Genomic DNA, 24,900 nt, shown 5'->3' on the forward strand with positions numbered 1-24,900 from the left:
AGTATTTCAGTCTTACGAACTAACATTTTTTATGAAAATGGGAAATATTTTGTACTAATGCCACTTGATGAAAAGTTATAATAAAGAAAAATGGAAATATATGAATAAATATTGTTATTGAATTGTAATGGTCAAAAAATTTGAGAATCTTACTACAATATGTACCTAATAAATAATAATCTATTCAAGTTTGTACTAAATTATAAACAAATATAAAGTTAATACTAAGTGAAGACTATAAACACTCCATACATGTATAATTAGTTGTAAATATGTAATTAAATATTAGTATGCTTACTTATGAGAAAGACAGTTTTTGTAAAACTAGCATACAGTAATTAACAATCAAATATACTTTTATCAGTATAAGTTCTGATCGAATTAAGAAAATTAAAATTAGCGGAACTTTACTTTTTAAACTTCGCGGCACCTCTTATTTCGAATGATATTTTAACAAAAATTATATATCATTTTAAAATTGATTAAGCATTAGAATTTGCAACAATATATATTTCAGTAATTAATTTTATCGGGAGGATATCTATTATTTAGTTATTATGGATATATTTTTAACTTCTATGGATTTTTATATTTAGTCAAATGGTTTGAATTTCATCAGTATTTAATTAGCTTTGAACAAAAGATGCAATATATTTATGGTCTTGTATATTAATTTTTTAATAAAAATGCAGTTTTTTCGAACCATTAAACTCAAAATATGTTTTTTTTTGTCTGTTTCAAAAACCTATATATACTTATATGTTTCAAATGTATGTCTATAAAATAAAATAAATACAAATATTATTATTAGTTATCTTAGCTGTAAACATATCTCTCGAAAAATGCAATGCCATTTACCTATCCCAAACAAAGATTTATATTCTAATTTTGTAATCCTTATGAGTCATTTTATAAAGTGGAGTACATTGGTTATAAAAAAATGGAATGATACAATATTAGACCGTATTTTGTTATGATATTTATGAAAAAAGTTCATAAATTTAAAAACCATAAAAATGAAAAGATAATAATGATTCAAATTATCTCAATCACAATTCCATTTTTAAGATGGAGTATTATAACCTGGACCCTCGATTTTTGTATTACTTCTGTGCCTCTTTTGTCATTGGATAACAAGTGGAAGATAATTACAGACTCTTAAAGATATAGTAGTTTTGTCTACAGTGCCAATAAAATTCAATTCTGCTAATAAGTATATTTATTTATTTATAAAAATGTCTCATATCATTTTGTATCTTTATAATGCCACTAATAATTTGCTGATTCTATTTTTTATAAGTTATATATCGTATCATTTGTCATTATAAATTTATCTGATTCTCTGCTTATAACTTTTATTAAAATTTATAATTAATATAATAGTTTTTTTAGTTGTATTTTTTTTTTTAAATTTACTTATACATATTGAAGTTACTATTATAAACAAACATTATAATACTTTAATACATAATCTTAAAAATGTTTACTATTTCAATGTATTTCTATTAATAGTTATTATATTTATTTCTGTGTAAAAATGTTTCATTATATTTTGTATATATATAAATTAAATTTGTCACTAATAATTTTTTGAATCAATTTGTAATATTTAATATTAATAACTTCAGTGTCATATCATTTGTCATCATTAATTTGTTTGATTTTCTATGTATAACTTTTATTACAATTTTATAATTAATATTTTTTGTAATATTTAATCTTTTTTTTAGTTGTTTTACTATTCTACACATACTTTTTTAACTTAATATTCCAAATATACGTTACAATACTTTAACTTATCAATTTACTGCTACAGGGTTTACCTTTATTTTTTGAGTATTCATTGTATAACATAGCAAATTAGCAACTGTAAGGGAAGAAATTTTTGGAGGTTTCAATGTGAATAGATCTATAGTATAGAAATGCAAAAGTTTTTTTCGACGACTTTCACGAAGTAAATCAAGTATTCCTGAATTTGAAAATTTCGACTACTTTTTATATTAACTGTTCGATCTAGTGTGGCTTGAAATATAGAAGGTTCTCATTTCTAAAGCCAAATATTATTTTCTTCAAAACCTTAACTTTAATCAATAGTACCAAATGTATCGCTCTCACGTTTTACTGGCATTCCTTCGATGCCCAACAATGATTGTTGAATCAAACTTTCACTACAAAATTATAGGGATTTTGTAGTCTCATGATTCAAAATGCCTAATATCAAAATAATAAACGATAATTCTTTTTAGTACTATACAATACTCATAAAATCCCTGATGTATTGGTTATCTATAGTATATATATTCTAAATTTTAAATCCAGACAGTTAAATTATTTCAGTTCTACAAAAGAACATTTTATATTAAAACATATAATATTACGTTCAAGTTGTCCTACAAACAAAAAGTTTTACAAACGAAAAATGGATAAATATGAATAAACGTAGTTATTGAATTATCATTTTCAAAAAAATTGAAATTTTTTTTACAATATATACCAAATAAGTAATAATCTAATAAAGTCTATACTAAATTATATACAAATTTAAAAGTTCATAGTCAGTGAATACGATAAATACTAAATGCAAGTTGATTTAGTAGCAATATGTAATGAAACTAAAGCATTTTTAGTATATTTTGTTTCGGGAAAGGTTGTTTTTTGTTAGTTTATGTTATACAAACTTATAGTAATTATTAATTAACAATCTAACATATTTTTATAAGTAATAGAAAATATGATTTAATAAAATACATTGACGGAAGTTTTCTAAATTGCGCAACCTCTTATTTAGAAAAATAATGTATCATTTTATAACTTAATAATTATTTTAATTTGTAACAATATATTTCAGTAATGAGTTATATTGGATGGCAATTCTATTATAGGGTCCTTATGGTTACATTATTAACTTCTACGGTGTTTTTATATGTAGTCAAATGGTTTGAATGTGATCAACATTTAAAGAGCTTATAATAACATTTATTTATGGTCGCATATATAATAACTTTTTAACAAAAATACAGTTTATGCAAACCTTAAACTCAAAATAAGTTATATTTTTGTTTTGTTCGTGAGTTTCAAAGACTTATACAAATCTATTTCCATTAAAGAAATAAATGGTAGATATTATTATTAGCTATCCTAGCTGTAGACATATCTTTCAAAAATTGGAATAACATGTACCACTCCCAAAATAATGATTCATATTATAATTTGTTAACTATTATGAGTCATACACTGGTTATAAAAATAGAATGATACAATATTAAACCATATTTTGTTATGACATTTATGAAAAAGGTTTCATAAATTTAAAAACCATAAAAATGAAAATATCTTATTATGCCATTGAGCTGGAATAAATATACCTCCTCTGGTCTTTTTGGAAGGCTTTACAAAAGAATATATTTGGCTCCTCAACAAAAAAGAAATTATAATTTGAGTGTGGATTACATTTGTACTCTTCGACGAATCTTATATTTCCAGACTTGTTAAAGCAATGGTAAATTAACTGGCTTTTTAGCACACTACTCGCTCAATGAACGGAAAACTAGTTTTTTTAAAGTTTAACGCTAAAAAAGAGATTTTATCATTCCGCTCCACTATAAGTCACGATATTTACTTTTAAAATTGAAATCACTTCCACAATCAGTCTTTCCACTCAATAAAAACAAACTAGTAACCATCAAGAATAACTTTAGAACGTATTTTTAAATTCCCATTGAAATTAAAGGATACTAAGAACCCAACACCTATAATGCAGACTTTTTTTTTTTTACATTTCAAGCCTTTTTCAAAATGTTTTTGTGAAATCAGGAAAAACACCGGATTTGTGTTGACGTATGGATAAAAGCATTTTTTTTTTGAAAAAGCGAGTCGGATCGTATTTTAACATTTGATAAAGTGGGTGGGACGGGTTTCAAAAATACTAACCACTTCCATGTCGTTAATTGTATGGTATTACGCAACCTTTCATTTGAAAAATAAATTGAAATCCCAAAATCAATATATACTAATATACATAGTTTAATTAAATAGATAATGAGTAAGTATGTAATAATTTGAAGTATTGAGTTGCAGATAAATAATTTAGGTGATTTGAATAGAATTATTAAAATTTTTCAAATCAAAATTTTGAGTCATTGAAATATTATCCGAATACTTTTTGTTAGCATATCTCTATAAATATTATGTTACGAGACCTTCAGTATGTAAAGTTCCGTTAATGTTATAGCACTTAATTTGATCACAACCACTATTAATCATAAAAAGATGTTTGATTGTTAATTACTGTAGACTAATTTTACGAAAACTGGCTTGCTCATTAAGTAAATATTCGGTACAGCCATAATTTTAATCATAACAGAAATACAGAATTTGTCAAGTGTTTTATAATTCAAAGTTTGTTTTTTAGTGTGTGGTCACATGAAAGTTCGATACCCGCATCTTTCAAATAAGATGATTAGCTGTAACTGTATAAGGGGGAGTATAAAGTTATGGTTTTGTAGAGCACTGTCTTTTGGGAGATATTTTTTTTAAATGAAACAAAAAGAGACTTAATCCAGAGAACCAAGAAATATGTATATTCATCAATATTTAAGATGAAGATACTCATCGTAATGTCAATTATATTTTTATTTTTTGGACATAATCTTGCTACCTCAACTTTGGGAACCACTGGTCTAGAGTAGCAAATTTGGAGACAAAGTCTCCATTTTTGGCAAGAACTTGAAAAATCATTGAGTAGTCTTACAATGGTTTGGATCAAACGGAATTTTTAAGTTCATTGTTCCATGACAACTTGAACCTAATATTTTCCGTTTTCATATGAAATGTTATTTGTAGAACTGAAATAATTTAACTGTCTGGATTTAAAATTTAAAGTATATATACTATAGATAACCAATACATGAGGGATTTTATGAGTATTGTATAATACTAAAAAGAATTATCGTTTATTATTTTGATATTAGGCAATTTGAATCATGAGACTACAAAATCCCTATAATCTTGTAGTTAAAGTTCGATTCAACAATCATTGTGGGGCATCGAAGGAATGCCAATAAAACGTGAGAGCGATACATTTGGTACTATTGATTAAAGTTAAGGTTTTGAAGAAAATAATATTTGGCTTTTATAAATGAGAACCTTCTATACTTCAAGCCACACTAGATCGAACAGTTAATATAAAAAGTAGTCGAAGTTTTCAAATTCAGGAATACCTGATTTACTTCGTGAAAGTCGTCGAAAAAAACTTTTGCATTTCTATATTATAGATTTATTCACATTGAAACCTCCAAAAATTTCTTCCCTTACAGTTGCTAATTTGCTATGTTATACAATGAATACTCAAAAAATAAAGGTTAACACTGTAGCAGTAAATTAATCAGTTAAAGTATTGTAACGTATATTTGGAATATTAAGTTAAAAAAGTATGTGTAGAATAGTAAACAACTGAAAAAAGATTAAATATTACAAAAAATATTAACTATAAAATTTTAATAAAAGTTATACATAGAAAATCAAACAAATTAATGATGGCAAATGACATGACATTGAAGTTATTAATATTAAATATTACAAATTGATTCAAAAAATTATTAGTGACAAATTTAATTTATATATATTTAAAAAAATATGATGAGACATTTTTACACAGAAATAAATATAATAACTATTAATAGAAATACATTGAAATAGTGAACATTATTAAGGTTATGTATAAAAGTATTATAATGTTTGTTTATAATAGTAACTTCAATAGGTATGAGTAAATTTAAAAAAATACAACAAAAAAACTATTACATTAATTATAAATTTTAATAAAAGTTATAAGCAGAGAATCAGATAAATTTATAATGACAAATGATACGATATATAACTTATAAAAATAGAATCAGCAAATTATTAGTGGCATTATAAAGATACAAAATGAAATGAAACATTTTTATACATAAATAAATATACTTATTAGCAGAATCGAATTTTATTGGCACTGTAGACAAAACTACATTATCTTTAAGAGTCTGTAATTATCTCCCACTTGTTTTCGAATGACAAAAGAGGCACAAAAGTAATACAGAAATCAAGGGCCCAGGTTATATAATTATCCATCACAAACTCCATCTTAAAAATGGAATTGTGATTGAGATAATTTGAATCATAAGATATTTTCATTTTTATGGTTTTTAAATTTTTGAACCTTTTTCATAAATATCATAACAAAATACAGTTTAATATTGTATCATTCCATTTTTTTATAATCAATGTAGTCCACTTTATAAAAGGACTCATAATGATTAAAAAATTAGAATATAAATCTTTGTTTGGTATAGGTAAATGGCATTGCATTTTCGAGAGATATGTTTACAGCTAAGATAACTAATAATAATATTTGTATTTATTTAATTTAAATAGACATACATTTGAAACATGTAAGTATATATAGGTTTTGAAACAGACAAAAAAACATATTTTGAGTTTAATGGTTCGGAAAAACTGCATTTTTATTAAAAAATTAATATACAAGACCATAAATATATTGCATCTTTTGTTCAAAGCTAATTAAATACTGATGAAATTCAAACCATTTGACTAAATATAAAAACCCATAGAAGTTAAAAATATATCCATATTAACTAAATAATAGATATCCTCCCGATAAAATTAATTACTGAAATATATATTGTTGCAAATTCTAATGCTTAATCAATTTTAAAATGATATATAATTTTTGTTAAAATTTCATTCGAAATAAGAGGTGCCGCGAAGTTTAAAAAGTAAAGTTCCGCTAATTTTAATTTTCTTAATTCGATCAGAACTTGTACTGATAATAAAACTATATTTGATTGTTAATTACTGTATGCTAGTTTTACAAAAACTATCTTTCTCATAAGTAAGCATACTTATATTTAATTACATATCTACAACTAATTATACATGTATGGAGTATTTATTGTCTTCACTTAGTATTAACTTTATATTTGTCTATAATTTATTACTAACTTGAATAGATTAATATTCATTAGGTACATATTGTAGTAAGATTCTCAAATTTTTTGACCATTACAATTCAATAACAATATTTATTCATATATTTCCATTTTTCTTTATTATAACTTTTCATCAAGTGGCATTTGTACCAAATATTTCCCATTTTCATAAAAAATGTTAGTTCGTAAGACTGAAATACTTTAACAGTCTGGGTTTAACCTTCAAATATAACTACTTTAGAGAACAATAAATCCGGGATGATCGGGTAATTGTTTTATGCTATATGGAATTATTATTACTATTATTTTTTTTTTTACATTAGGCATATTTGAATCATGGGGCTACAAAATCCCTTAATTGTGTTGTGTTCTCTATTATAAGAAAAAAGACAACTTCGTGGCCTGTTGTGTCGTAATCAGTGGCGGTAGTAGGAAATTTTTCCTGGGGGTGCTGCGGGGATTCTATGAAATGCATTGGGGATGCTAATTATAAGTGAGATTTTTTGCTAACAAATATTTTATATGTGTCAAGTAAGCAACAATAAGAAAATATATAAACGTAGAAAGTTTTTATTTCAATAATATATTGCTTTAATAAGTATACAACAACATCCACAAAATGTATTTACTTATTTCTTTTCTTAGTAAATATTTATTTACATTAGTACCATTCGTCTATCATTGTGATTTAGAGCAAAGCCGTCTATAATTTTGTCCTTCTCCCCTACTCCTTGCTCTAGATACAAATAAGAGCAAATTCTTGTCTAAGAAATTTGAATGCTTTGGTGAAAGTACCTGAACTCCTTTCATTCTATAATTAGTTTCTGAGGAAAAACGACGCCTTATCTCCATAATTAATGGGTCCAACACTGGATAAAAGTATGAAATCCTCAGTGCATCCAAGTTTTTTTTAGTTTGGCCTGGCTGGAATATTAAAGTATCAACGATTAATGCATCATAATTAGTTTTGTTTGTGCTATCACTTTTCTTTGGAAGTAGTAAGTATTCCATGGCTTGTAATAAGGCTCTCTGTCCGTTTCAATATTTTCCCCCCATTCTTCATCTGTTCTTTTTTTCGAAAGGGTAGTAATAACAGAATGTACCAAATCATCAGCTTCTGCAAGATGAAAATTAGATCATTAGTTGTCCTAAGAACGTCTTTTAAAATAATTATGTGCAAAATAAATTGTTCATCATTGGATATTATAGCTCTTGCCTTTGCTTTTCTTCGCAAATTTGGTTCTTCCACGATGCTTCTTAGAATAAATTGTTCATCAATGGATATTATAGCTCTTTCCTTTGCTTTTCTTTGCAAATTTGGTTCTTCCACGATGCTTCTTAATGTTGTTTGTATTGTAGAAATTGAGTCTTTGATTGCTACAACAGCTTGATATTGACATGCCCACCTTGTGTTACTAAGTCTGTTTAATTCAATCCATAATCATGTTGGTTTAAGAGCTTTCTGTTTTTTAGTAAATAGTTCGTGAACTACATGTTCCAAAAAGAACTTGTAAGTCATTCCAACGATATCAAAAAAATCGCTAGCAAGCTTCACATTACGAACAAAATCTACATAAGTATATAATAACTTATTATTATTTCGTGTATTTATAATAAAAATATGAAATAGCTATGACGCTTCAAGTGAGACGAGGTAATTTGGTGACTGACATCAAAATTCATAAGGCATTTTTGTGCTAAGGAGGGAACGGCTTAACAGGGGTTGGAAAAATTAATGATTGTGCTGTTTTTGTATTTGCTACGCAAAAATAATATTTTATTTACTAAAGCTGTCATCATCATAGATGAAAATAACAGAATTAAAATAAACAACCAAAAATCAATTTGATCACCCTGACAATTTGAAAATTTTTTACAAGGAGAGCATAAAAATTTACAAAATAATGATGTTTATTAGGAATATTTTATACCGTAAATTTAAGGATTGATTTCTAAAAGAGTATTTATATGATATGATAATAAACATCCCAGAAGGGATTTTCATATAACTCCTTGGAAACATTACAATTATGTCCAGTCGTCTGAGTTTGAACTTTTGAGTCTAATTTGAATCAACGGTCTTTAATTATGTGGTCTAGAGCAGTTGCTCCCAAACTTTTTGGTTTTTGACACTAAAAAAAATGTTGCTAGATAATTTGCTACCCATAGACCTCTCATCGATATATGTACAAAATTGATCTTTCTCTTGTTACCAGAAAATAAAGCCTTAATTAAGACTCACAAACACATAAAATTACAGGATGAGGATGTGATAATATGATTATAAACCAATTAAGGTGTTAATATGACGGATGTGCACTCTGCATTGAGCAAAGCAGGTCTATTCTATACTTAATTTTTGATACACCAACTCAAAAATCATCCTTTACGTTAAGCCACAATCTGTATTTATTTATTATATAAGTTAACACGGAAAAGGTCTTCTTACATAAATAAGTTGAGTCAAATGGTATAAGGAAATTTAAACCTGATTCCGTCCTTCATGGAAACTCTTACATCACAGAAATAGAGAATTTGTCAAGTGTTTTATAAATCAAACTTTTTTTTTCAGGGTGTGGTTACATGAAAGTTTGATAAGCGCATCTTCCAATTCAGAGGATTAGCTGTAACTGTATAAGGGGGAGTATAAGGTTATGGGCATGTAGAGCACTATCTTCTGGGAAATACTTTTTTTAAATGAAATAAAAAGAGACTCAATCCAGAGATCCAAAAAATATGTATATTCATCAATATTTAAGCTGAAGATACTCAACGTAGTGTCAATTATAATGTTATTTTTTGGACATAATCTTGCTGCCCCAACTTTGGGAACCACTGGTCTAGAGGAGCAAATCTTGAGACAATGTCTCCATTTTGGGTAAGAACTTGAAAAATCATCGAGTAGTCCTACAAATTTGTAGAAATCCGTTATTAAGTGGCCAAGCAAGGGAAACAGAAAAAGTGATGGCTTAGTACAGCTGATTTCTTAAACCAGGTTTTCTATTTTGTAACAATTATTCATTTGAAAGCTGGATATGACCAATAAGGGTGATGACAAACTTAAATCCGGTGGTCGTTTATACCAAGTTTGACTGTATTTAACGAGTCGTTTGTTAACTCACATAAATGCAAAATATTTGGATGTATTTATGGACCATGCCTTTTTGTAATACTCTTATTTTCAATTATATGATATTTTCAATTTTCAGATAATGCAAACATGATTATGTCCAGTCGTCTGAGTTTGATGTGGCCCTCACATAGAAACATTCTTGTCATTCTTGGAAATCCAATGCTGGTTCTGGCTGTTGGATCCCTAGTCCTAATAGAAGATATTTTTGAGTGAAAATATTGAATAGTTGTCACTGTCAGACATGATAGATGGCTCTTATTGCTTTTGGGAGGGATACACATTTAGCCAACTAGTAGATGATCTAGTACAAAACAGAAACATAGTGTTGATCAAACGGAATTTTCAATTTCATCGTTCCACCCTGTATTTCCATAATTTTAACTTAGTAACCCAGTCTTATTTTGGCATTGGTTGTTACTAACTCATACTTATACATAATTATTGAGAATGAATGGAATGGAATTTTCTTAACTATAACAATTATGTAAGTTTTAAAAAAAGTTAAAAGCTGTATTAACCATACTATAAAGCATTCATGATTTATTAAAAGTGTTTTTAAATTTAATCATTTCATTGAAACCAAATATTTGAATTAAATATAAACTATTGAACTGAATGGCAGTTACTTATTTGAATCATTCAGCAAAGAAATGTGTACCAATTGGTATATTAAAATCTGAACTCTTTGAATTTTAAACTAAATAAAATATAATTAATCAATTAAAAATAGAATTACGACAACATTAATACTTTAATCAGATGTTAATATGACCTTTCATTAATCATTAGTGTAGCCTCCCTTAGCCTCAATGATGGCTACCAGATGGCGGAAGATGGTTTGACCCTTTGATTTATTTATTGTCAATGCCATTGCTAACTTGCTGCGTTCTTTCTTCAACCATAAATATATAATGAAGATTGAATATACATACTAAAATTAACTCATCATCTTACTATTTCCCTCTTTTAATTTGTATTTAATATACGTTCTTTTTCTGTTACTATGTGAGACATATATCACCCACCCACAAATATAAATTATTTTAATTATATAGGACATACATATTAAAAGTAACTGGGGTAATATGAGACGCTTTTTCAAAACTTCTTATATTTTGAGTCTATTTGTGTCATGTAGCAAGAACTGTTTCAGTAGACTTACTTTCAAGTTGTGGATTATAAATCCTGTGCACTTATCTCTAACACACATACATATTTGAAGTTAGGGCCCTTTTTTGAAAACCTGCAATGGGTCCATATTACCCCATGTTATAGCCCCGATTTTCTCATCGGGCTTGAAGAAAAATGGATCCATTTTTTCGTATCAAAGGCCTCGACACCCAAGCACATTGTTTGACCTGAAAGTGCCCTGGACTTCCTCATGTAATGCATGTATAAATCTGTCATTTCTGAGGTTCAAAACCTGGTCGACTGTGAAGATGTTCCAGTCGTAGAAGGTTTTCACAGTCGACGGATGACTCTTCAAATTATTAAGTACTTTTTTGGCATTCCTAAAACCTGAAGGCCTTCATCCTGTCGGCAAAGCCATGTTTGGGAGTCCTGACAAAGCTCATAAGGCAAGATCATCATGAATTGCCCTCCTGAAGGTGATCTCCTCCACGTTGAACTAGTCAGCCTCCAGGGACTTGAGAAATATTTCATACTGTTTCAAACTATTTCCTCCACTTCCTATCTTCCTTTCGACTCCTTCGCCATTCTCATTGGCCACCTTGATGTTCTGGACTGTCACATCAACATTGTCTGTAATTCTTTTTAGATCAACATCTGCGTCAAAAAGATTCGACACCCTTTGCCCTTTTTATTCTTCTTCACTCATTGTTTGTCCAATTTTGATCAAATTAAAAAAATCTGAAAGAAAAACAACACATGTATTGGAACATTGCTTGAATTGATACATGAAACCTTAATTAGAGCAAAAAAAAAAAATCTTAAAGGGACGGAAAATGTCCCTGTCGTACTTTGTATAGCTCTCTCCTTCTATCTGTATCTTCCCAATTCCCTTCTCCCTCTGTTTCTTTCTGAATCCCTTTCTCTTTGTCTCTTTTCTTATACCTTCATTCTTTGTTTCTCTTCCCTTCTATTCAACGCCGCAATGTGAGAACTCTCTGCCATTATTTAAATGGCAGATTATTAAATCTATGTATATAAATAATTACATAACAGTGCTGATAATTTTTTGGGCTAAGCCCCTGTACTCAGCAATAGTTCATATTTTATGTTAAATTTTATTCGTAGACTTTTTTTAAATATATAATATATACAACAAATGATGAATGACTGCTCCACGACATAAATCCTCTTCGTTGTATGTCCGTATCCCTCACTCTTTTCTCCCCTAAGAATCCTCGTCCGGATCATATGCTAAATTGAGATATTCTTGTTGTTGTAGCCTTTGAGCAGATTCAATGTCATTGTGACAATCCAAAATCATTCTTCTTGCTTTGGCCCGTTTTGTTGCAGACTCCTCCAGCCGAATGTAAAATCCAAATATGGACATCCATGCACATAGGGCCAAGGAGAAGCTTGGAAATAAAAGTGTTAGAAGAGTGATCCGTGTGAGCCCCTCAGTGAAAAAGGAAAGGCATAGACACATCCCTATAATCCCTACGTAGATAGCGTCCAACGTCAAGTAGAACGTCACACCAGGTACCCATCTGTAATATAATTATGCACATTTTAATATTAATGAATTAATGATTTGGTGGGGGTACATTCACTAGTCAATTTCCACTTATTAGTATATTAAATGTTAGATAATTATAATATAATACCTATTGATTTATTTAATTTATATTTTATAAAATAACCAGAATCATTATGTGATCAAAGTGCTCATATGTGAGTTTGGTACGATATCTAATTTGTGCGACAATCATCTTGGAGAAAACAGACTCCATCGTTAATAAATATTTATGAATCAAATCAGAGAACACTGATATCGGTCGTTGGATCAATTTTATTGATAAATAATTTAGTGTGTAGGAATTTTAGGCTGATATAACGACAATTGATGAAAAAGTAGAAACATTTGGTGGCAATTGATTTACTTCCTCAGTAGGTTATTGGGAATATGTCAGTCTTGATAATTTAAGCTAATTATACCGTCATCAAATGCATTTATTTTAATTTTGTTACTTGAAATAGGGGTAGTACACCGCATTCCACGGAGTAATTAGGCGTCGGCTAAAAGACAAATTATGCTTTAATAATATACAAGATAACTTCCCGATAAATCCTGAGTGTTTAAACTCTATTTTTCATGAGCATACTCAAAATTAACTTCTCAATGATTTTGTCAATTTATATGACAAAATTTTTCCTCAAGAATGAAGATAATGAAGGCAAAAAGAAGAAAAATTTACTCATGAGTACTTTAGTCTTTAGACTGCTCACGAATAAAAACAAAAAAAACTCATTTTAACACACAGGTGTTTTTATTTAATTGATATACATAATAAACCAAAAACAAACATAAACGTTACTCTTTGAATATTTGCACACCCCTATAATGTTGCATGAATACGACTGCATTATTATTTCTTAAATCATAAGTACTTATATGATTTACATCAGGTAGCACTCTATACAATGCACTCTGTATACAAGTTCGAAGCTACTTGCACAAGCTTGCAATATTTCATGAGTACGACTATATTGTTATTTCTCAAATCAAAATATGTTTATGGTATACGTAATGGAGTATTATATACAGTGTACCCGATGACTGGTTGTCTTATCGTACAAACAAAGAGTAAAACTTTGTTCAATTAATATAGATAGGTCTAGCAAAAAGAAATTATATATTTTTCCAATCGATGACTTTAGTAATGTGTATCTCGTGGTGTATAAATACGATCCCTTTTTGATGGATAGTGATAGGAAGCTAGTATTTCGTACTAAAAAACATGAAATACAGTTTTGTGATTATTTAAATAAGTATTTTGTGAGGGCACGTCAAAAATGGACACCAACAAAGAGAAAATACGTCATATTATAGCGTTTTTCTTCGAACAAGGCGATAGTGCAAACCAGTTGGCTGAAAATCTAAACAGTATTTGTGATACCACGATTGTAAAATATGATGATTTTTTTTTTTTTAAATAATTCCCAAAACTTGTGGAGACTGTTTAATATTCCTTGATGTCTATACTTATAGATTTTAAAACCTATATAATAAAATTAATATTTCATGTTGAATTTACCATTTGTTTATTCGGTCAGCAAAGAAAGAGAAAGACATTTGAAATCCAATAAGTCAGCATTGTTGGTTCAATACCAAGATAAAGCATTGTTGGATAGAAAAACACGTCATATTTCAGCTGAATTATCTCAGTCCCAGAAAAAATATTTATATGCACTTGTGATGCACACAGTGAAAAGATCTGCTTGGTTTGCTCTCAGTGAAATGATCCTGCAAACTCATGATTATTCTGATGTCCGGAAGAAGATAATCATAGTGATGGAACGAATCCCGTTGACCAGGGGAGAGAGTAGATCAAACAGTCAACTGCGGAGCATATCTCTAAGGATCAGAAAAATGCCAGCTATTAACAGTGGCGCTTGTAGTATAATTAACCTAATCATCTGATCGGAAGGAGTGTCAGAACCACCTCAAACCTACTCCTTAGCAACTTCCGAGTTGAATAGCTTCATAGAAACACCAATGAAAGCCTTGAAATGGCCATGCCAAATAAAAAAAGTTGTGAGATGGTTGTTCAAATTGTCACAGTGGGGGGTTCTTCATTGTATTTATCACAGAAAAAAATAATTGAAGATGGTTAATGTAGGACTCAAAAAGCCTGCAGGAGACCTATGTCAAAGAATGACTTCAATTAAGACTCTACTACCTTCTACAATTAAATAAATTATGAAAACTATATACTAAATGAAAAAGTTGACACACTTTAATTGATTCAAATGTAATTTAAATATTTTCATCATTTCATCAAACAAAATTTTTGTTAATAAATTATTCTGGGTTGCTATATATATTTTCTCTTATTAGATATTTAGAATCAAAATAAACGAACTGATAAAATATAGTATCAAAAGATATACATACATCATATAGTTAATAAATAAAAGTATATGTTTCCAAGTATTCACCAAGCAAAACAGTATTAAAATTACTGCTCATATGCATTTTTTTTTAATTATTTAATTTAGTAATTCAAATTTTTTAATATTTGAATTTTCACAAGAAGGATAATACATATGCATTCTTTCAATTTGAATATTTATAAATTAAACTAGTACAAGATGGAAAAATATAGAAAAAAATGATTTTCCTCTCATTTTCAATGTGAAGTTTATGTAGTAGGTTGGAGTTATTATATCTTTTTAAAAATTTCATTTTTGAAATTTAACTGAATAAACACATTAAAAAAAACACTACCAGTTTTTGTTTTTCAAAAATATAAATAGAACAGCCCAGCCTAATGCATACTCTAAATATCTTCTCTATGACCCATACTCTTCATAAAAGACAATTAGGTGAAACATAAAAGTGAAACTCTTTGCTATTATATTATTTCATCCATTTAAATATCTTTTTACGACTTTTTCATTGTGTTTCTTAAAATTTAGATAAAATTTGTTTAGGAATGATGATATTCTAATGAAGTTAAGTTTATTTAAAATACTAATACAGGAAATAATATTGAATAAAATAGTTTATCTCATATCCTGCTCAAGTTGATCAAATTAATTACCTTGGTTTCCATAAAGCCATCCCCTCTCAACTTTGTCCCAAAAATACTGTTTGACTTCAAACAATCTGAAAATTCAGAACAGATGTGGTTTGATATACAAAACCAAACCTTTTCGACAAACACCAATTAAAAGGTGTAGCTCAGGAAGAGGTATCTTTGAAATAATTGTGGAATCTAAGGTAGCATTAATCAGTGGAAGTTTGATCTGGGATTTCGATTTTTTTCATTTTTTTTACTTCTTATATATTTTTTTTACCATTCTTAAGAGTTCTAATATTCCTCTTTTTTCTCAATCTATTGCCATTTATATTATATATAAAGCACAGGTTATTTCTTATATGACTTTTAAAATCTATTTTGCTATAAATATTTGCTATTGCACAATCAACTGCCTAATTATAGTTTTTTTTTTTTTAACTCAGACAAATTATTTTTTTTTTTAAACATTTGGATAGTTTTCTTAAATTTGACCGTCTGAAATAAAGACTATAAATTTTTTCTTGATTCTACTGCCATCAATAGACTCTTTCTTGCTATAAAAAAAATGTTTGAAAATAGAATCTTTGCCATTTTAAAGAAAAGCTAACAGAAATTAACCCTATAACTGCTAGGACATCTCTTTGATTTCTTAGAGTTTTTATAATGTTAATACATTTTCTAGGTCCGAACAATAATCGACTAAAACATTCGAAGAATTTAATAATGAAATATGATCCAAAGTGAAGAATCGATCAAGTTTGTATAGTCTTTTAATTGATCCTTGCTTCAAATTAGACTGCATAATATGTGTTTTTATTCCTAAAAGTTTTGAAATCATTTGCTAGCATTTTGATGTGATGATTGGATAATCATTTTTGTACATGAATGATTCGTTAAAGGATTTTGAAATCTAAAATTATGAAACTAATTGACAAATTATTTCATGATGTAAAATAATTGCGTGATGCGACTTTTTCTCCACTCCTATATTGCAAAGCCAAACAGATATATAAAATAGTATCTTACAGATTTGTGTCAGTATATAATAGGTAAACATTCTATATACCTCCTACTTTTTATATAAGTGCATTTAGTTTTGTTAAATATGCATTGAGATAACTTCCTTCCTTCAATAATAAAAATTTTTGCATTAAAAAAGAAAGATGTTTTGATAAAAAATATCATCAATCAATTTAATAAATAATTTTAAGTACAGTTTTAAATAAAACTATGAGAAAAAAAAATAATAGAAATTGATCAGTCCATTCCCCAAGAATAGAAAGAAAAAGTTTTAAAAATAATTGAAAATCCCGTTATTTTTTATATAATTTTTATACAAATAAATTTAAATTTTATGTTACAACTTTGTTCGAAAAAGATACTGTGGTATAAATGGAGCATTGAGAAAGGTGCACACTATAAGCAGTCCTTGTACAACGTTTACATAGAAAATAAATAGGAAAAACCTTAATTAAAATATGTAAATATTTTCCATTGAAACTTTCAAATCTCTTAGTAATAATCCTCTACTTCCATCTTTTGATTTTAAAAACATTTGTATAAATGTAATTTATCGAAGACTTATTCGTGTCTAAACTTTTTTTTTCAGGCATAAAAGAAATGAAAAAAATCCAATACATAATTTTTTTTTTCTCCCGATAAATTTATTTTTCAGAATTTATAAATATAGACATTAATGATTATTAAAGAGCCTTCAAAAGTATTGAAGTTGTAAAGTTTTTTGTTATAAAATAAGCTTGTAAATTAGAAATAAATTTCGGGCAAGAAGGTTGGGACACGGAATTTTCAGGCTTTATAAAATGAAATTTAGACGGGTGGCTTTCAGGCTGGGCCCTATACAGCATCCAACTGTATTCATCATACTGTAATAGGCAATCAAACAGAATTTGGTTTCGTAATTCCTGTTCCTGTAATTTTGGATTTGGAAGGGAAATTGTCAAAAATATGGGTAAAATATTGGAAATTGTCCAGTGCCACCCTCATGTAAGCACTGTTTTGATTGCCAAGAAGATCAATATTAATGGAAAAAAGTTTATCTATAATAATTGATTTTTTTTTTTTACTACAGACCATTATTATACCTTTTGATTAAAGTAATAATATATATTTAATAAAATATAAACCTTTAAAAACTTTTTAATGCTTCCCTAAATTACATTATTTGTAGGATTCAATCCTTTTCTACTTAAATATGATTTATTTTGCCCTAATATACTACGTTGTAAGACTTTATACATACTTTAGAAAAGTTATAAAATTAACTGTACAAATATATTAACACAATTTATTATAAAAACACCGTCTAATATCACAAAATGCAGCTTGGTTTATAAATAGTATAAGTGAACTGCTTGGCCGTAAGACAGGATACATTCTTCCTTTAAGCGTGAAGATATAAAATGGATTTGGCCTTAGAGCCCAGCGGTTAACCAGTACAACTCCTAGGATGGGTATATTTTGGAAGATTACATGTTGTCCTTGATACATAATGAAGATGCAGAGGAAGAATTTAACCAGTCTTGTGGCCGAGTAGTTCACTTACACAACCTAGGGGCTGGGGTGTATCCTAGAAGGGATCATTGATTATTTAGAAAGGCGGAGGGGAAAAAGTTTGAACTGGTTTTTAACTCCAGTACTTTCCTGTACAATTTGAGGTCTAGGGTGTTGGAAGATTACATTTTTTAATATTAAAAGAGGTCAAGTTCACTTACACAAATTCCCATAAAAGGGTCGTCGTTGAATTTTTTTATTTTTTTTTTATCATTCAACAGTTGGATGATCCAAATATAATAAAATTGCATTCAATAATATTTTTATGCAATGAAATTACTCACAATCATATTGCTTACAACAATTTTGTCTCACTATGAAAATGTACATTTGATTTTATGACTGTACTATATTACTCCAACGATTTTGCTTGCAACCTTTTTACCACGGCACAATCCATTTACTAAACACCGAATAATATGTGGGTAGAAGAAAAGAGGGTTTAATTTGATTGAAATTCAGTGTTTTTTAGAAAGTTTTTAGTTTACATGCACTCAATGGCTTAATAATTTTCAAAAAGTATATGTAATAATTCAATTTGAAAGCTTAAATTACACAAACATTGATTGTCAGGGTCAAAAGGATAATTATTAAGAGATAGGGAAAAATGCTTTAAAAATTAATATTTAAAGTCTTTTTTTTGTTCCTGGAATATTTTGTATTTTATAGTTGATTAAAATAAATTATTAAATTTACATCTCATTTCTATAGATTTGTAGAGCTGTAAAAAATATAACATGGGTCGAATACAAGCTTTTTTGTAATTACAACTGGAAGATTTTATTTATTTGAAACATTCTTCAAATTATCGGAGACACCCTGTTAATATTTGTTTTCTTTTTTTTTAACAAACCGGCTGCTCATATTTTTTACAACTAGAGTGTAGTCTATAAATTCGGAACATTTTGAATCTTAAAATTCAACCAGACATAATTGATCAATTAACAATGAAATTTCATCAAAATTAATACTATACATAGAGGTGGGTCTGAGCTCTCTTAATCATTAATACAGCGGCCATTAGCGGCAATGATGGCTTCCAGTCACAGCGGAAGGGCTTGCACAAACTGCAGATGTAGTCCTCTGCAATGGCGTTCCAGAGCTGACTGGTGGTAGCATTGAGGCCCTCGGTATTTGTATGATGGACACTACAGCCTTCCCTTTGGCATGCGCTCAAAAAGTTTAGTCGAGGGAGTAGGCATCAGAGCTGTAGTGTGCCCAAAAGTGTCACAAAAAAAGTATAAAAGGACTCAAAAGAGTGTTGCAAAGGAGTAAATGAGTTTCTTTCATTGCTGGCGTCGAGAGTGGTCTTTAAAGCCTAACAAGGCTCTGACCATCTTCTTATTTGATAGCTCTCAGGACATTCAGGTGGGAAAACAGGATATCTCTGGCATGGGTCCTCATGGACTTGAGAGGTTTGGACTGGGCTGTTTTCTTTAACACCTCCAGGTACAGTTTTGCCTTTTTGACAGATAATTTCATTCTTTCCTACGGTTTGGACATGCTGACGGCATAGACGGTGGTCCTAAAGACACTTAATTGCTTGGAGTTTGGAAATTGAAATTCTTGGATCACGTTCAAATGTGACTTTCTCAACTTTTACGTAAGATAGGAAGCCCCAAGTGGGTTGTTTTGTTTATTAACTAATTGTGTATCCTTTAATATATCGAAATATGAATTAATTTCAATCACTCAGCCTTCATTCATTATTTAATCGGTAAGTGTTCAGATTTCAATGACTTCCCCCTATATAGATTTTTCAATTCTATATCTAATTCACTTTTGTTTATTAGATCCTTTATTTCCCCTTTTTTTCTACATATCATTAATAATGAAAAGCTATATTACTCGATTGTTCCCAAATGAGTCTTAAATACACTGCATTAGGTGTTCATTTATCAATGTTTTTTGCTATTTATATTTACCTTCAGACGTGAACTCAACTGAATTTATTTATTAAGCGTCTGATTACATCGTTTTTATTTTGATAATACAGGTATGTCTCAAATTACGAGCGGCATCCGTATGAGGTATATGATTTATGATTATGATGTCAAACTAACTGAAACCTAGAAGTAAGTTTCCAAATCTATTGACCATGCACACGAACCAACGTGTTTGGACCTCCACAATATGTAACTAATGAGATTTTTAATAGATGATTATTGTATACCTAGCAATTTGTATTTATAGTAAATGTTTTTTCCCCTTCTTAGGAATTTGTAGCATGTCAAGATTCAGTGAGTGGTCGTAATAATTTAGAAAAATCTTTAAAGATGTATAACAAACGAACTCAATAGGTTAGAACCGTTATTTTTTTATTATGTGAAATCTATATTTAATGATATTCAATTATTTATAATAAAATCCACTTGTCTTGATAACCTTGGGCACACGGGACCAAAAGATTTGGTAGGCCCGGGTGACTTTGTGCGGATCCAGCTTTTTCTTTTAAATGGGTCTGGTTTAGCTCTTTTACTCTACATTCCCTGGACGGGTGGAGTATCACAAGTATTGGAGTACACCTTCCAACAAGACAGTTCCAAAAAAGTGCAGGATGTCTTGACAACAAAATGTCCTCATTTTTGAGGCCATTCTTTTAAGCCTGCAATTAGACCGGACCTGATCCCATACGATTTTTATCTCTAGGGGAGGGTGGAACATGATGCTTGTGCCAATTTTTCCACTCAAAGAATCACAAGGGATTAAGTTTATTAAGAGTGTGCAGCAGCGAATCGTGCAGTAATTGATTCCATTGTACCATTGAGCCCGCATTTTCAAAAAAAAAAAAGAGGCAGATAATAGAAACTTTGAGTGGTTTATTGGAAAGTAATTAGCTATATCATTTCTCAAAATGACCTCCATGGCCATCAGCACGGCTTCGATCCTGGGACAGAAGACCAAGCACGTCTTCCTCACAAAGTTCCCGCTCATGTCCTACCACTCCTTGCCCACTGCAACCTTCCGAGACTCCACATAGGATTGAGAGGTCGCACAAGCTTTCCTCTAATTGGTACCCCCCCCATAGTCCAGAGTCCGGGGGTTCAGGTCCGGGCTTGGCGGAGGTCAAAAGTCATTTGAAAAGAATTCCTTCAGGGGTGTCTACATGATTATAATATATTGGGGCTCGTTTTTTCTATTTTTTTATTTATTTAAATTGAAAAAAAATTGTAATGTTAAATCTTTTTTTTTTTAATTTTCAAAAATTGGCCATCTTTTTCGTGCTCTTCATGGGGCTTCTATCTATCTTCTCCTTCACCAAGTGAAAAAAGGCGTGAGACCAATTTTGGTTAGGCTACCACTATCAGGACTTAGTGGGAGGCTGGCTCAGAGCATACTTTTTCAGCTTCTTCACCTTAAGACAAGCCTCTTTGAGCAGCCAACGATCCTAAAAATTTCTTTCAGCTTGACATTGGCGTTGAGAACGTCGGATATCCTTTTTCTTTGAACGTCCGCTTTCCAATTTAATACAGATGTTGTTTTTATTAAACTGTTCTAATTGCATTATGGATTAGCTTATGTGACTTGAAATAGTTTAAAATAAGCAGTATGTTAAATCCTACTACAAACTTGTAGGACTTCCCGCAAACTGTCTACACTTTCTGCTCTCCCCATATTTGTATTATTTAGGGCTGGTAAGGCCATCCGATTGACTAAATTGGCGGATCAAATCAGCAAAATAATAAAAATCAACCTAGTATATTACACTCTCACGTAATGCAACGATATCGTATCTACTATATTGTATATAGTATTAAATATTTTTAAATTTACTACTGTATACTGAAATCATTTCTTGAGATATGTTGTTTGAGAAAATGTAATACATATCCAAAGTGTATCAATTATCATTGGGAATCTAAGAACAGTTTGAGACTAATTTGATGGCGGCGTTGAATTCAATACTTATCCCTCTATTGAGTTCTATAGGAATATCAAAAAAAATTATATGGTTAATTTTTGTAAATTATTTTTAATTCAGTCTCCCAAAAAACTGGAAAATAAATTTGTTTCCTTTGAACGCAATTATTCTCAATCATATAGATACATCCAAGAACATACAACAGTGATATTTTAATATTTACCAAATAACGACAGCTCAAATATTAATAATTAATATTCTTACACCTGTGAGAAGTTTATTTTGGAAACTCGAAGGCTCTACATTACTCACTGGGTTAAACGTGAATATTTTTGTATTTCAATGTTCCACTTGAAAGCCATGACATGTATTAGGCTACTCATATGTTGTATCAAACCTGTGTTGAGACTTTGAGATCATGATTTCATGGAAAAATTTCTAAAATTTAGTTTGGAGTGTGTATGGCTTGGAAAGAACAAACCCATAAGTTAGATAAGTTTTCTTTTTGTCTTTTCCAAAAATCTAAAAGGTTTCAATAGGATAAATATCCTTTCATTTCTTCAACCAGTCAATGAACATATATTTTTCAGCCATCTGAAGAAGATTGTTACAAAACTAATTCTGTTTCATTAGACTGCTTTGAATAATTTGGTTAGAGATGTTTATCTACCAAAAGTTTCTGCTGAAAAAGTATCTTTAAGACTAAATAAGAATCAAATGCGGAAATCCTGAGCAAGTATCTCTGTTATATTGTGACAAGGAAGCAGAACTACGTAAGGACTTCCATTCAGATCGTCAACTTGCAAAGTTGTGCCTAGTTCAGTTTTATCAGCCGATATCAGTCTCAAAATCGCTTCTTTCATTTCAACGGTTTCGGTATCGATTCATCTTTATTGGTTCCGCTCTTTGGCCCCCGGTTTTTTGTGTATAGCCCTAGTTTGGTAACAGGCACTTAATACGTAGGCTATTGCTAGAAAATTTGACCCAAGGACATTATATAAGATACAAACAGACCTGCAGCTACATTAAACAAAGAGTGCGTAATGCCCCATGTTCCAGAAGTGACCCGAAAAACTAAGGTTGCTTACGAAAATGGTTTTCAAACTGTGGGCCGTGAGGGAAGACTTAGAAAGGCCAGGAAGATGGAGAATAGAGGACTGCTTTGAGTCTATACATATATAGTAAATATGATTCGTAATAAGGGGGCCTGAGCTAAAAATGTAATTGTGTAGGAAGCCTTGGGATCCAAAGTTTGAAAGACCTGTCTTAAAAAATGTTATAGTTACCATATTATAGGTGACCGACGAGCTTAATAGCGCACTTGGATCCATAATCTACCCCACCCCTTCCCTCTTTTATTTACACCGTCCCGTCCCTAAAACAAATTTTGCAGATCCATAAGAAGCCCTTAGCTATTTGGAACTCAGATACTACTGGTTCACATTGGCAACGTAAAAAAATCATTAGAATCCGCTGCAATTTGACAAAAAAAAAAACCCAAAAAAGCTCAGAAAATTAAAGCTGATGAAAGCTAATATATATTATATTTTCTTTATATATTATATATAGGAACAAAAGCACATGCACCTAGACCGATAAACAATATATTGCCTTCTTGGTTGGACTTTGTTATTTCCGGTCCTACAGGCTCAATAACCAGATCTGTTTGAACCACTAGAGATATAAGGACACAACCATACAAACTTGTACCAATATTGTTTTAATGTATAAGGGATTTTTCTTTATGCGGGGCTCTCAGTATTAGATTTAATCGATTGACGGCTATTTATAGACAGTTCTAAAAAGTTAGTAAAAGTTATTTCTGTAAAGCTTAAAGAAAATTAGGGCTCTGGACTTAGCTTCAGCCCGCTATGTCTCTCTCACAATGAAAATTCCTAAATTAGGATGTGTGTCATGGAATTTTGCAGGAGAAGAAATCTGGTAACTTTCATCGACTTCATGGAATCATAGAAGTATTTTAAAAAGAGTGTTAAGAAATTTTAACAAACATTTATCATGATTGTTGATTTGCATGTTTACTATTTTTTTTTAAGATTGATTTTTAGAATATTAGTAGAAATTTTACTTTGGAGCATTCAGTATAAACTATAATGTTTATTGATGTACTTTTTACGCATGCTTCGGTTTATTTGTATATGTATGTTCTATATAATATATAAACCAAATAAAGAATATTGTAAAAAAATATATATTAGATTGTTCTAGAGAAATTGCAATACCTTAATTATGAGCGGTTAATTTATGTCGATTTGAAATGGTTTTTAATTCAATTTTGTGGAAAAATATAATTATTTTTCCAAGATATTTTTCAACTGTTCCACAAATAATAACATTTTTTTGGAAGTAAATTAGAAATATTAAATTTTTTGGAAAAAAAATACACATAAAAAGTTTTGGGAAAAAAATTGCAAACATCCATAACTATCCACAAAAAACTATTGTAAAAGTTTATTTCTGTTCTCAATTTAATTTAAAAAATCTATAGTGATTTACAAAAATAAACTTTTTGAAAAAAATCCAAAGCTGTTCGAAAAAATTTCAAAAATCCATAGCTGTTATTATTACATTTTTTTGATAAAAATTTCAAAACTTTAATCATAATGATTAAATTTT

The 24,900-nt window shown here is 29.4% G+C and overlaps 1 protein-coding gene across 1 annotated transcript in view; it reads right to left on the reverse strand.

The window, feature by feature from the left end:
* Positions 1-12,045: 12,045 nt before the first annotated feature.
* Positions 12,046-24,900, reverse strand: part of LOC121130353 (uncharacterized) — a 31,181-nt gene continuing 18,326 nt past the window's right edge. Inside the window, exon 2 of the mRNA XM_040726109.2 lies at positions 12,046-12,797. Coding sequence (XP_040582043.1) covers positions 12,479-12,797 — 319 coding nt within the window. The 3' untranslated portion in view covers positions 12,046-12,478. The remainder of the gene's footprint in view (positions 12,798-24,900) is intronic.

Source organism: Lepeophtheirus salmonis, chromosome Z, assembly GCF_016086655.4.
Source record: "Lepeophtheirus salmonis chromosome Z, UVic_Lsal_1.4, whole genome shotgun sequence".
Taxonomy (NCBI): domain Eukaryota; kingdom Metazoa; phylum Arthropoda; class Copepoda; order Siphonostomatoida; family Caligidae; genus Lepeophtheirus; species Lepeophtheirus salmonis.